The 14046-nt window shown below is 40.8% G+C and overlaps 1 protein-coding gene and 1 non-coding gene across 2 annotated transcripts in view; both read left to right on the forward strand.

Moving 5' to 3' along the window:
- The window catches only part of SCART1 (scavenger receptor family member expressed on T cells 1), a 29038-nt gene extending 24551 nt beyond the window's left edge, over positions 1–4487 (forward strand). The window contains 2 exon segments of the mRNA XM_055081439.1: positions 3836–3931; positions 4467–4487. Of these exon segments, the coding sequence (XP_054937414.1) occupies positions 3836–3931; positions 4467–4487 (117 nt within the window).
- A 3572-nt stretch (positions 4488–8059) lies between these two features.
- On the forward strand, positions 8060–8132 carry TRNAW-CCA (transfer RNA tryptophan (anticodon CCA)). The gene has a single exon. It is a non-coding gene; the product is annotated as a tRNA-Trp (tRNA).
- The last annotated feature ends 5914 nt before the right edge of the window (positions 8133–14046 follow it).

Raw genomic sequence — 14046 nt, forward strand, 5'->3', positions numbered from 1 at the left:
CCCCTCCCTCTTGCGTCTCCCTCCCACCCTCCCTATCCCACCCCTCTAGGTGGTCACAGAGCACGGAGCTGATCTCCCTGTGCTGTGCGGCTGCTTCCCACTAGCTATCCACCCTACGTTTGATAGCGTATATATGTCCATGCCACTCTCTCACTTCGTCCCAGCTTCCCCTCCCCCAGCCCTGTCCTCAAGTCCCTTCTCTACATCTGCGTCTTTATTCCCGCCCTGCCACTAGGTTCATCAGTACCGTTTTTTCGGATTCCATATATATGTGTTAGCATACAGTATTTGTTTTTCTCTTTCTGACTTACTTCACTCTGTGTGACAGACTCTAGGTCCATCCACCTCATTACAAGTAACTCAGTTTCATTTCTTTTTATGGCTGAGTAATATTCCATTGTATATATGTGCCACATCTTCTTTATCCATTCATCTGTCGATGGACATTTAGGTTGCTTCCATGTCCTTGCTACTGTAAATAGTGCTGCAGTGAACATTGTGGTACATGTCTCTTTTCGAATTATGGTTTTCTCAGGGTATATGCCCAGTAGTGGGATTGCTGGGTCATATGGTAGTTCTACTTTTAGTTTTTTAAGGAACCTCCATACTGTTCTCCATAGTGGCTGTATCAATTTACATTCCTGGTGGGAATGTGTAGGAGGGTTCCTTTTTCTCCACACCCTCTCCAGCATGTGTTGTTTCTAGATTTTTTGATGATGGCCATTCTGACCGGTGTGAGGTGAGACTTCATTGTGGTTTTGATTTTCATTTCTCTAATGGTTAGTGATGTGAGCATCTTTTCATGTGTTTGTTGGCGATCTGTATGTGTTCTTTGGAGAAATGTCTATTTAGGTCTTCTGCCCATTTTTGGATTGGGTTGTTGGTTTTTTTGATATTGAGCTGCATGAGCTGCTTTTATATTTTGGAGATTAATCCTTTGTCAGTGGCTTCATTTGCAAATATTTTCTCCCATTCTGAGGGTTGTCTTTTCGTCTTGTCAACTGTCTCTTTGACCACAACTTGGATCTTGTTCTTGGTGATGCACAGATGAATAACGGGTCCCTTCAGATAAACATGTTCAATCAAATAAAACTTCCTTCAGAGAATGTAGGGAGATTGATGTTTCATTCCCAGTGTTTCTTTTATTCTAACCCTTTTGCCATTTAGGCAACAGTCAGTAAGTCGTAAAGTGGTCCGTTATCACGAAAGAAGCAAACAAGCAAAAAATGAAAAGTGTCAGTATGCAGCTTGGAGTTAAAATACAAATCTGCTACTTGTATCAACAACAAAAAAGTCAGAGCTTTGTGAGGCCAAAGGCAAATCGCCAGGGGAATCTGAGGCTGGTGCCCAGACAAGAGTTGCTTCCCTCCACCCCAGGGAAGATCGGAATCCTTGGGGAGCAGAGCAGACATGCAGGTGGGGGGTCACTTAGCAGGGCCCGGGCCCTGCCTGCTGCCTCACACCTCGGGGACACGAGGCTGGCGAGGCCCGTGGTTTGCCCCCAGAGAAGGGCAGCCCGTGCAGTCAGCCCCACCCGGACCCACTCTGCCCAACAGGAGAAGTGACTGTGGCAGTGCTTTCCACCACTTAGACTTAGCGAAGGAGAAACTTAACACCTTCTAAGGAGGGGGTGGAAAATAACAGAGAAGGCTGGGGACCTGAGAGGTCCTTTTCCCAAGTTGAGGGGACTCACCTGCAAGCATCACTTGCCAAGACCAGCGGGGGATTGATGCTGACACCTGGGACCCACACATGACACCGCAGAAATGCCCAGGAGGAAGGAAAACAGATATGGCCATGATCACCCTAAGGCAGGTAAAGTGGGTCCACTATAGAAATAAGGTTCGATGATGGAGAAAATGATCACCTAGATTCAGGTCTAAATACTGCCCGTGCTGCATTGAAATTGAATGTCACAATGGTATTTTATGCTCACCAATCACTGCCTCTTTTCCTCATTTTTCCAAAGACTCCCCTTCCAGGGGTAGGTGGAGGAGGGTCCATGTGCCCCACGCAGGGCCCAGCAGGCCAGGGTGCAGCCCACTTCACAAGGTCGCTCCAGCACCACAGAATCAGAAGGTCCTCGGGGGACCCACACCCCCTTGCTTCTCTGGACAGATAGCATACTCAATAAATTGTCATTTTATCCCTCAGCTTGTAGCCAGTTGAGACTCTTCCCAGTGAACTTGCTGAAGGCTCTCCGAGCCTGGGTGTACTTGGGCGTGCTGAACGGAATGTTCTGTCTCTACCGTCATGTTGGTTGCCTGGGTTCTCACTTATAGCTCAGAATATTGAAAAAGCTCAATACTAGCATACTCAATAAATTGTCATTTTATCCCTCAGCTTGTAGCCAGTTGAGACTCTTCCCAGTGAACTTGCTGAAGGCTCTCCGAGCCTGGGTGTACTTGGGCGTGCTGAATGGAATGTTCTGTCTCTACCGTCATGTTGGTTGCCTGGGTTCTCACATAGCTCAGAATATTGAAAAAGGTCAATACATATGAAATCTGGAGAATTTCTGATCTGAATTAATTTTTAAGAGACTACCTTGAGGGGCACGGTTTCTTGTAAAGAATGTAATTCCCAAGCAAAATAGCAATAACAGTGTTTTGTTTCAGTATTTATTTTGAGTAATACCAAAATAACAATATTAACTGTTAAAATTTTTAAGTTCTGAATTCACAAAACTTTAAAAAAAATCAGTGAAGCTAAATATTTAATACAACTCAAATAGAAAAAGTATAAATATAATAAGTAACATCAAATAAAATGTTGATTTATAAAGATACAACTCTTAACTCATCATTTTAATTCAAATTATTTAAATGCAGAAACACGAAGTATTGTACATATTATATGAGCTATTGACACTAACAACCACTTGCATGGATCTCAAAGGCATTTTGTTATGTGAAATAATCCAGTCCCAAAAGGTTACATTCAATGAGCCCATTTATATGACATCCATCAAAAGAAAAACTATAGTGACCAAGAACCGAGCAGCAGTTGGCTGGAGTTATGAGAAGGAGGCGGGCGGTTGTCGGACTGTAAGTGAATATCAGGATGAAGTTTTTGAGATGATACAACTGCTTTGTACCTGGTCATAGCGGTGGTGGTTACACAAAACTACTGGTAGTAAAATTCATAGACCTGTACACCATAAGAAAGAGAAGCCGATTTTACATATGAGAATTTTGAAAAATAAAACAGCAAAGTAAATCTTAGCAAATTATAAAATATAAACATGTTGTACTCCACATTCTTTCAAAAATCAAGAGTTAGAAATAGTTAAAAGATAATTCCTCCGATCTTCTTTAGTTAGGAACTGAAATCAAACTAATGAAAAAGCAGAATTTTTGAGACATATCTGTTGATGACATCCCCAACCTTACCATCAGAAGCACCGTATCACTAGCTTTACACAGAATGCCATCAGCATCGCTTAAATGTGGACTTTGGCGGGTTGACCTAACTCTTGAGATAGTTCCTTATCCAGCTCCCTGCAAAGGTTACCTCCTGACACGCTCCGCAGGAGTCTAAGCTGTGCAGGGTTGTCTCTTGGCACACGTTAGCTTACACAGTGTATCACAGATTATCCCCATAAATAACCACAGTGTTAAAGAAAAAGCAAGATATAAACTCTGGCACTTTAGGTAGAGTTTTATTTCTGGTGCTATTAATAAAACTGTCAGCCTTTCTGCTTCTGAACCCTCCCAATACGTTAAATATCTTGAAAGCGTCTGGACCCCCACGTGGTTTAAGCCCAGAAAATAATGCCTAGTTTCCTGAGATGGATGCCTCTTACCGTCTGAGTGATCATCGCCATTGTTATCTTTAGCACCGTCGGCAGCACCGTCGTGACGATGTCGCCATCACCATCACTGTCGCTGTCGCTGTTATCATCATCGGCACAGCAAAGGAAATCATGACTTGGGTGCGCTCTGCTCTTCTTTTTCCACTTTGACTGAGGTGGACTTTGCATGGACTGTTTCCACCTCTTAGTCACACTCTTCCTTCATGCTTCTTTGTATTCTCTGGACCCATTGCTCCTCTTTCCTTTTTTCTTTCATCATGGACCCTCCCACTGTGCCTTTCCTTCATCCTTTCCATTTCCTTTGGGCCATTCGTACAACCTCTCCAGCCTCTCCACTGAAGAGCACTGGCAGGTGTCGTCCACGAGGCGGCGCTCGTCATCCCGACTGCACATGGCTTCTCCCTCGTGCCCGTGCCCCCTACCCAGAGAGTCCATTGTGATCGTTTTAGCGCGTTCTGGAATCAGTATTTTTTGAAAGCTCTCTTCATTCTGATGTGCCTCTGGGATTGATAACACTGTGTTTGGGCAAATTTAAATGCACCTGGGATTAGATAAGTGCCAGACAACTCTACTTACTAGATTAGAAAAATGCAGGCTGTAGAGCTGAAACACGGTGTAATCATGAGTGGTCTCCCTCTCCTCGCTGTTTAACCAGGGAGCCCACAACTGCAGCTGAAGCTCTCCTCCCTGACCACACTTAAAAGGAAGGAAGGCCGGAGACCTTTGGGCCAGAATGTTTATTCTCTGCGTTTTTACTGTAAGGATATTTTAATTCAGAGGACATTTTGTCATAAATATGCACTTTTAAAACAGAATTGTGCCAACATTGATGACTTTTCATTAGAACTCATTTAATATGGTCTAATGTGTTGGTCAATTTCCTGTATAAACTATGTCTAACTTTTTTCCATTTAATTTTACTCAAATGGGCTTCCTCTATATTAGTGTCTCCATTTAAATATCCAATGAAGATTTGATTCATCAATTAGTTTTTTGCTCATATATGTTATTTTCACCTTATCACTTCTCCCAATGTGAATTTTCCTTAGTGGCCAATATTTCTCCCAATCCTCTTAATGTTTCTATTGTTTCTTACCTAATCTTTGAAAAAACTGAATGTCGTTTTGTGCGCCAGAGATGGAGGAGAGAAGATGGATTGTCAGCAAGTTGCGTCACTCTTCTGGATGATGAACAGCACAGCCCTGACAAGTTCATTGCCCCATGTTTCCTTGGATGATTAGCTGAGGTCCCCCCATTCAGTGGAGGGGTATGAAATTTAAAGAAGACTGTGTATTGTTAGACTGGGCCATAGTCTCTTGTGAGACAGGTAAGTCTCGTTCCCAAATCCCCCTGAGATAGGCTTCGGGTGTATGTAAGCCAACAGCAGCCCCACCAGTGACCCTTTGGTCTCACAAGTTACCCTTTGGTCTCTGCCAGTTGGCCTTTAATACATTATACAGGAAACCAGGGTAGCGACATCAATGTCAAACAAAATAGACTATGAGGCAGAAGGTATTATCAGCCATACTAACGTCAATGTACCTGATAAAATAGTCACAAAGTCTCTAAAATAAAAACTGATTGGCCTACTGGGAGAGATCTGAAGCTATTAATAGTGCTCTGTCCATCATGAAGTCAAGCCAACAAGCAAATATTTTTAACAGCAAGAAAGACATTTGAATAACCTCACCATCACAGCACATGTAACTTTTCAAGCATTACCTGAACATTTACATAAATGGGCCTCATTCGGGCCAGTGCTTCTCTGACTATCTGTAGTAAAGAGTTGGCGTATTGCATGGTTTTTGTTATTTTGCAACCTGTTATGAGCCAATATTTTTTCAAAACATAATAGAAGTGACTTACTGGACAAAAGATCATGTGCTTGGTAAGCACAGCAATGTCAAAGTTTCTATGTCACTGCTTCCTCTCAGTTTCTGTCCTGGTCTCAGCACAGACAGAGTGGACCATTCACAGACAGCATCAGTCTGTGCGCCACACTTAAATTGCATGTACGAGCCATAAAGCCTAGTTAATTGTCCTGGGATGATTAATATCTCTACGGGAAAAACAGACTTTATCCTTAGCCCTTACTGTACACAAAAATCAGTTCCACACGGATTTAAGATGTAAATGTGAAAAGTAAGACTTTAAATATGGGCAACTGTCTTTCTGATCTTTCCAGGGCAAGGACAGATTTTTAAACCCAAAAAAGTGCTGGTTCCAAAATATAAGATCGATAGTTTTAAAGTATCCATTTATTTTTTAAAAATGCCATAGTGTGAAAAGGAAGCCCAAAAAGGGGAAAAATATCATTGCAACACATAAAACTGAAAAAGGGTCATTAGCTGCAATACATAAAGCAGTCCTACAAACCTTGAGAATAAGACAGAAACCACACGAGAAGAGCAGGTACATGAGTAGGCATTTTACAGAAGAAGATACAAGTCTGATGAATAAACATGTATGAAGAGATTCTCTACTTCATTCATAATCAGAGAAATGCAAATTGGGACCAGAATTAAATACCGTTTTATGCCCATTAGTCGGGTAAAAATTAAGAACTCCGTCAGTATTAAGTGTTGTGAATGGACAGGAACACTTGGACATGCTGGTAAGAGTTAAATGGGTTCAAACACTTAAGAAGTGACATGGTGTCATGTATCACGTAGCCCTTGAGACTCCCGGCCTAGAGATGTTCCTGCAAGGTGTTCCAGGAAGCATGCATGAAAATGGCCTGAGCATCACTCTTTGCAGCAGCAGAAACGTGGCAATAATCTGATGAGTAGTGGACAGTCCTGGTCACTGACCCCCAGCCACAGCTCACAGGGCGCCTAGAGGTAATGATGGAATCAATTCTAGAAATTCAAAAATAAGAAAAATGAAACAATGTGAAAACATCGGCAAGAAAACCACCGAGAATATCAGAAGGGAAATTCGGGGCAGCGGTCACTTCTGGAAGCAGAGGGACAGGACAGAGGCAGGCAGGTGCAGCTGGAAGTGAGGTGGTCATTCTGGGATTAGCAGCGGATTGCTTGGTGCTCACTGTTCTTACACCTTGCTTTGCATGAGGAATTCGTCATACATTCTTCTCAACGTACCAAGGATGATATGAAAGATAATAAAGGACAAGTTTGCTTTAGGCTTTTTCCTTTTGCCTCTCCTCTGGGCCCTCTGGTGGGTCCTGCAGGGGCTGGTCCTCTCTCTGGGTCCATCCAGCTTCCACAGGCATCACTGCCCTTTGGGGGACCCTTCTGTTGCCAAGCCCCACCACCGCTCTGTGCTGGCATCTCCTTTGGAGTCTCGGTAAGCGGAAGCCACACCCCTGGAATTCAGGAGAGCCCCTTCCTCCACCACGCAGGGCTAACTCTTCTGCACGTAGGGAAACTGTTGCTCGCTCCCGGAATTTTAAACAGCAACTCTGAGATGAATGCAGAGCCAGGGGACAGATGAGAGAACACACACTTATAATCCCCCGTCCCTTTGATGTGAAAAATTCTGTTCCTGGGCCAAGCCAGCTCGCCCTTTGGACACTGGGAGGTTGTGTGTTCTCTGCTTTTGTTTTACTTGGAAGAGATTTTGGCTTTGTCAAGGTCGTTCTTTTTAGCCCAGAGTGCATTAAATGTCACATACTTACCTGCCCATATTTCTATGTGGCTGTTCGCAAACCTTCTACCTACAAAGGAAGAGGGAATTTCCAGGAGAGCATCCTATTTTCAGCTCCAACTCTACTCCACTCCTTCTTGCTTATCCACAGCCTTTTGGGTGCCCAGAGAAGTAATACTTTTTATGTCTGCGGTCTAAGGATTCATGGATACTGGGTTGACTCTTAAGGAACTTCTGGGATAGTTGTGTGTCCTTCTTGTGAGTAAGAAGGAAGGGGAAGTCAGTGCACAAAATCCACCTGATAGAAAATACTGTTACCACAGAATCTACCGCTAAGGAGAGCTTGGCCCATGGAGGGAGGTCAAGGAGCCTGTGGGGGTTACAGCCCAGCAGCAGTCTTGAGGGGAAAAGGCTCACTGAATATTCCAAACATGTAGTCCATCCTCTCCCCGTAAGACCTGTTTGAGTGTAGATTTTACACTTCTAGGAGCCGGAATCCAAGAAAAAGATATAATGTAAAATTAACAGGCAAAGAGACCAGTAAAGTGTATATTTAAAGGAAAATAATGACTTGATAAGATGGCTATAAATATTCATGCAATTGCAAAAGTTGACTTTCAAAAATAGAAGAAAATAGGAATTTCCCTGGTGGTCCAGTGGTTAAGACTCCATGCTCCCAATGCAGGGGGCCCAGGTTCAATCCCTGGTCAGGGAACTAGATCCCGCGTGCTGCAACAAAGACACGGTGCAGCCAAATAAATAAATATTTTTTTTAAAAAAGAAGAAAATACATTTAAACATACTTAAAACTAATATTATGAAACTGAAATTCCTGAGTTGGGGCAGAGTGGTATATTGCATGGAAAGTGGAGAAGAAAAGTATGCTAAAGGTCTCTTTTTGATCAGATCAAAAGAACTCTTCAGGTTAATAAGTCTATGTGTACTTTCAGACTTAAGGGTAATCATTAGTAGAATAACAACAGAACATAAAGACAACACCAAAGCATCACAGAAGAAAAGGAACAAACAAAATATGACAAATTCAGCAACTAACAGGGAAAGGATATATATCGTAAAGCCATATTTACCAGCAGTCACAATAAATGTGACATAATTCTCCTGTTAAAAAGAAAGAATTTTTAATTATGTCAAAGCTATCGGATTGTACCAGGCACTTCTCAAGGACAAAATGGCATAGAGATACTTAAAATGCTGGGATGAACAAAAGAAAATACGTGGCAGCAATTATCAAAGGGACAAAAATATGTTTATGTTGCTAAAAGGTATAATTCATTCAGAGTTAAATCACCAGTCTTATCGTGCATTTAATATATCAAAGTAACTTTTCAAATAAAGCAGCTTTTAATAAAACATGATTACAAATAAAGATGTTATAAAATAAAATATATTTACAGATAATTAGGATGCAAACCAGAAATACATGAGTAAAAACAATAGATACAGAACATAAAGGGTATTAAAAAGTAGGAAAAAGACAGTTATTAACACTAAAACAATAGCAAATTCTCACTTGTAGCACGGTGCATGGCAGTAGTAGATATCAGTATTTCTCGAACTTTTCAAGACAATCTATACATATATGTTTATGTGTTTACATCTGTGAGCATGTATGTATATGTATACACATATATGTGTTAACGTTACTCATGATGATAACTGATGAAAGTAATTGTACTTTCTATACAGAGACTCATTACAGCATCCATACATCCAATACCCCTTCTTTGAGTAAATGCATATGCATATGTGGATTCAAGCACCTCTTGCAGTATTCCTAAATTCCCCCAAAGGCTTGATAAACACTTTGAAATAAATAATACACACACACAAAAAAAACATGATTATAATGTGAGAAATCAGCACATCTTACTTAGAAGTGACAAGATCACATAGATTTTTTTAAAGACAAGTTTTATTTATTTATATTTAATTTATTTATATTTATTTTTGGCTGTGTTGGCTCTTTGCTGCTGCGCGCGGGCTTTCTCTAGTTGCAGTGAGTGGGGGCTACTCCTCGTTGCAGTGCGTGGGCTTCTCATTGCGGTGGCTTCTCTTGTTGCGGAGCACAGGCTCTAGGCACGTAGGCCTCAGTAGTTGTGGCACATGGGCTCAGTAGGTGTGGCTCGTGGGCTCTAGAGCGCAGGCTCAGTAGTTGTGGCGCACAGGCTTAGTTGCTCCACGGCATGTGGGATCTTCCTAGACCAGGGATTGAACCCGTGTCCCCTGCATTGGCAGGAGGATTCTTAAGCACTGGGCCACCAGGGAAGCCCCTAAAGACAAGTTTTAAATTAGACGATTAAAAGGTAGTTAACAGACAAAAATACAACATAAATGTTTTGTAATCTCAACATGGAGAAGGTCTTTTTAAGCATGATCTAAATTCTGAAAGCCTTAAAGCAGAAGTTTTGAAATGTTTAACTACATTAAAAACCTAAATTTCTATATGGCAAATCAAACAAGAGACTGGGAGAAATTATTTTCAGCACATAAAACAGGCAAATAACTAATGTTTATTTGATACATAAAGAAGAGTTCTAGGACAACTGGCAGTCGAGCGAGTGGGATACATTGACCTGACAAGATGGCTGTAAATATCCATGCAATTGCAAAAGCTGACTTACAAAAATAGAAGAAAATAGGGATTTCTCTGGTGGTCCAGTGGTAAAGAATCTGCCTTACAACGCAGGGGACCCGGGCTCGATCCCTGGTCAGAGAACTAAGATCCCACATGCCACGGGGCAACTAAGGCCGCGTGCCACAACTATTGAGCTCGCGTGCCTCAACTAGAGCCTGCGTGCCGCAAGCTACAGAGCCCAGGCTCCGTGGAGCCTGTGCGCCACAACTAGAGAAGAGAAAACCCGCACGCCACAACTAGAGAGAAGCCCGTGCACCACAACAAAGATCCCGTGTGCCACAACTAAGACCCGATGCAGCCCAAAACAAATTAAATAAATAAATAATAAATAAATCTTAAAAATAAAAGAAAATACATTTGAACAAATGTAAAACTAATATTATGAGTCTAAAATCCCTGAGAGTTGGGGCAGAGTGGTATACTGCATGGAAAGTGGAGAAGAAAAGTATCCTAAAGGTGTCTTTTTGCTCAGATCAAAAGATATTGATTAAACTCTTCAGGTTACTAAGTCTAAGTGTACTTAGAGACTTAAGGGTAATCATTAGTAGAATAACAACAGAACATAAAGACACCAAAGCATCACAGAAGAAAAGGAACAAACAGAATATGACAAATCCGGCAAATAGTAGGGAAAGGATATATGTCATAAAGACATATTTACCATCAGTCACAATAAATGTGACATAACTCTCCTGTTAAAAAGAAAGAATTTTTAATTATGTCAAAGCTATCGGATTGTACCAGGCACTTCTCAAGGACAAAATGGCATAGAGATCTTAAAATGCTGGGATGAACAAAAGAAAATACGTGTCAACAATTATCAAAGGGGACAAAAATATGTTTCTGCTGCTAAACGGTACAATTCGTTAAAAGATAAATCACCAGTCTTAATGTGCGTTGAATATATCAAAGTAACTTTTAAAATAAAGCAGCATTTAACAAAACATGATTATAATGTGAGAAATCAGCACATCTTACTTAGAAATGACAAGATCACATTGATTTAAGACAAGTGTTAAATTACGCGATTAAAAAGTAATTAACAGACAAAAATATAACAGAAGTGTTTTGTAATCTCAAGATAGAGGTCTTTTTAAAAAAAATATTTATTTAGGCTGCACTGTGTCTTAGTTGCAGCATGCATGCAGGATCTAGTTCCCTGACCAGGGATGGAAACTGGGCCCCCTGCATTGGGAGCCCGGGGTCTTAACCACTGGACCACCAGGAAAGTCTGAGAAAGTCTTTTTAAGCATGATCTGAATTCTGAAAGCCATAAAGGAAAAGTTCTGAAATTTTTAACTACATAAAAATCTAAATTTCTATATGACAAATCAAACAAGAGACTGGGAGAAATTATTTTCAACTCATAAAACAGGAAAATAACAAATATTTATTTGATATGGATATACAAAGTGTTCTAGGACACCCGGCAGTCCAGGAAGCGGGACCCGTCAGAATCGCTGGGCGGCTGGAACTCGTTGCCGGACCCCCTGGCGCAGGGCCTGGTCTGGATCCTCTTGGCGCGTGTTTCTTCACTGGGGGCCTCTGACTGGGGACCAGGGACCAGGCAACATTTTAACCGAAAGTTCCTGGGCGCGGTACGACTGCCAGGAAAGGGATGGAATTCTCTTCCAAGTTTCACCGCAGGCCGCCCTCAGCCCGCGAGAGCACACTGAGCAAATTTCGCCCTGTCCTCTTGGGTCGATATCACACCCTTTGCGCAGAAAGAAAGTTTCCTTTTTTTCTCCCCTCCCTGACGCCACAATGTTTTCATAAATGAAACAAATAAAAATACGATAATATTTAAAATAAACCTATACCTTTTTTTTAAAGTTCTAAAAACCTCATAAGAAATATATTAAACACGAATATAAAAGGAAAAATATATAGATATTTCATTAAATTAAAAATTAAAATAGCTAATAAATGAGTGAAAAGCTGATGAACTTTATTGATCAGAGAAATGCAAAATAGAGTAATGAGATAGCATTTTCTCAGTTGTCAGTAACTGACAGCATCCAGTGTCAGAAAAAATGTGTAGAAATTAGCACGCCTATACTACTATGGAAGGATTTTCAAGTACTTCAACCTTTCTGAGGAGCAATTTTATGTATCTATTCACATCTTAAGTCTGCATGCCTAATGATCTATCAACCCCACTCTCACAAAACTATCTTACAGAAATATAAGCACATCTGAACAGAAATACATGTGCAAGGATATCATTGAAGCACTGTTTGTAATGGCAAAAGATTGGGGGAAAACTAATTGTTCATCAACTCAAAATCGACAAATTATGAAATGTTCACAAAATGAAATATTCTCCAGTCATTAAGATGAATGATGAAGAGTTGTATGTTCCAGATCTAAAAATACATACCTGTGGTATAATTATTGCTAAGAAAATAATTTTGTGATTACTGTGATATAATTCTCTGGGAGGGAAATGTGTGTGTGTGTGTGTGTGTGTGTGTGTGTGTGTGTGTGTGTGTGTGTATTTATATAAGTTTTTAAAAATTGGAATAATACACAGAAGACTGATAACCATAGCAGGGCACACACTATTAACTGATAATCTAACATCCATTTCCAATCACTTTCTTCTTTGAACACATCCACTTTTTAAAGTCTGGAAAAGCTAAATGCTCACATTCCAACCTCTTTTGCATATAGGAGTGGCTACGTTCTAACCAATAATAAAAGCAATTTCAGGTTTCCTGGAAGTTTTCTGGAAAGCTCTTGAATAAGCGCTGACAAAGGGATAAAGGGAGAGGCAAGAGAAGCACTTCCAGAATGGTGGATTAAGAACTCTGAAAATCTGCTCCTCCATAACTGTGATGAAAACACTACCAAAATGTCAAAATAAAGAAAGATGAACGCTGCCTCGGAGAACTGCAGGACATCATCAAGAATATCCACGTATGCATAATGGAAGCCTCAGGAGGAGAGAAAAGAAGGGGAGAGAAAGACTATTGGAAGAAATAACTGCTAAAAACTTCCAAAGTCGATGAAAAACATTCATCTACATATGAATGTAGATGAATATATCTACATATGAATGTAGATATATTCATCTACATATGCAAGAAACTTAACAAACTCCAAGTAAAATAAACTGGAGAGCCACACCTACACACCTCATGGTCACACTGTCAGAAGACAAAGACAAAGAGGGAACCGTGAAAGCAGCAAGAGAAAGTGAACCCCATGTGTAAGCAATCCTTCATAAAATAACAGTTGACTTCTCACCAGAAACTGTGGAGGCCAGAGGCAGTGAAATGACATAATCCAAGTGCAGAAAGAAAAATACAATTGACCGTTGAACAACGCTGGGTTTAGGGGTTCCCACTCTCCACACAGTCAAAAATTCACATATAACTTATAGATGCTCCTTTGTACACTCGATTCCTCCGTATCCATGGTTCCAAATCTGAGAACTCAACCAACTGCAGATCGTGTAGCCCTGTAGTATGTACTATTTTTTATTGAGGTATATTTGCTGTACAGTAGTATATAAGTTACAGGTGTGCAATATAATGATTCACAATTTTTAAAGGTTACACTCTATTTATAGTTATTATAAAATATTGGCTATATTCCCTGTAGCTTATTTTATACCTAATAATCTGCACCTTTTACTCCCCTACCCCTTTATTGCTTGTTCCCCCTTCCCTCTCCCCACTGGAAACCACTAGTTTGAGTATTTACTATTTTTAAAAATCCACAAAGGGACTTCCCTGGTAGTCCAGTGGCTAAGACTCCACGCTCCCAATGCAGGGGGCCTGGGTTCGATGCCTGATCAGGGAACTAGATCCCACATGCTACAACTAAGATTTCACATGCTGCAGCTAAAAATCCCACATGCTGCAACAAAAATCGAAGATCCCGCGAGCCACAACTAAGACCCAGCACAGCCAAATAAATAAATAAATAATTAAAAAACCCCAAAAAACAAAACAAAAAAAATCCACAC

This window comes from Physeter macrocephalus, chromosome 20 (assembly GCF_002837175.3).
Source record: "Physeter macrocephalus isolate SW-GA chromosome 20, ASM283717v5, whole genome shotgun sequence".
In the NCBI taxonomy this organism is placed as follows: domain Eukaryota; kingdom Metazoa; phylum Chordata; class Mammalia; order Artiodactyla; family Physeteridae; genus Physeter; species Physeter macrocephalus.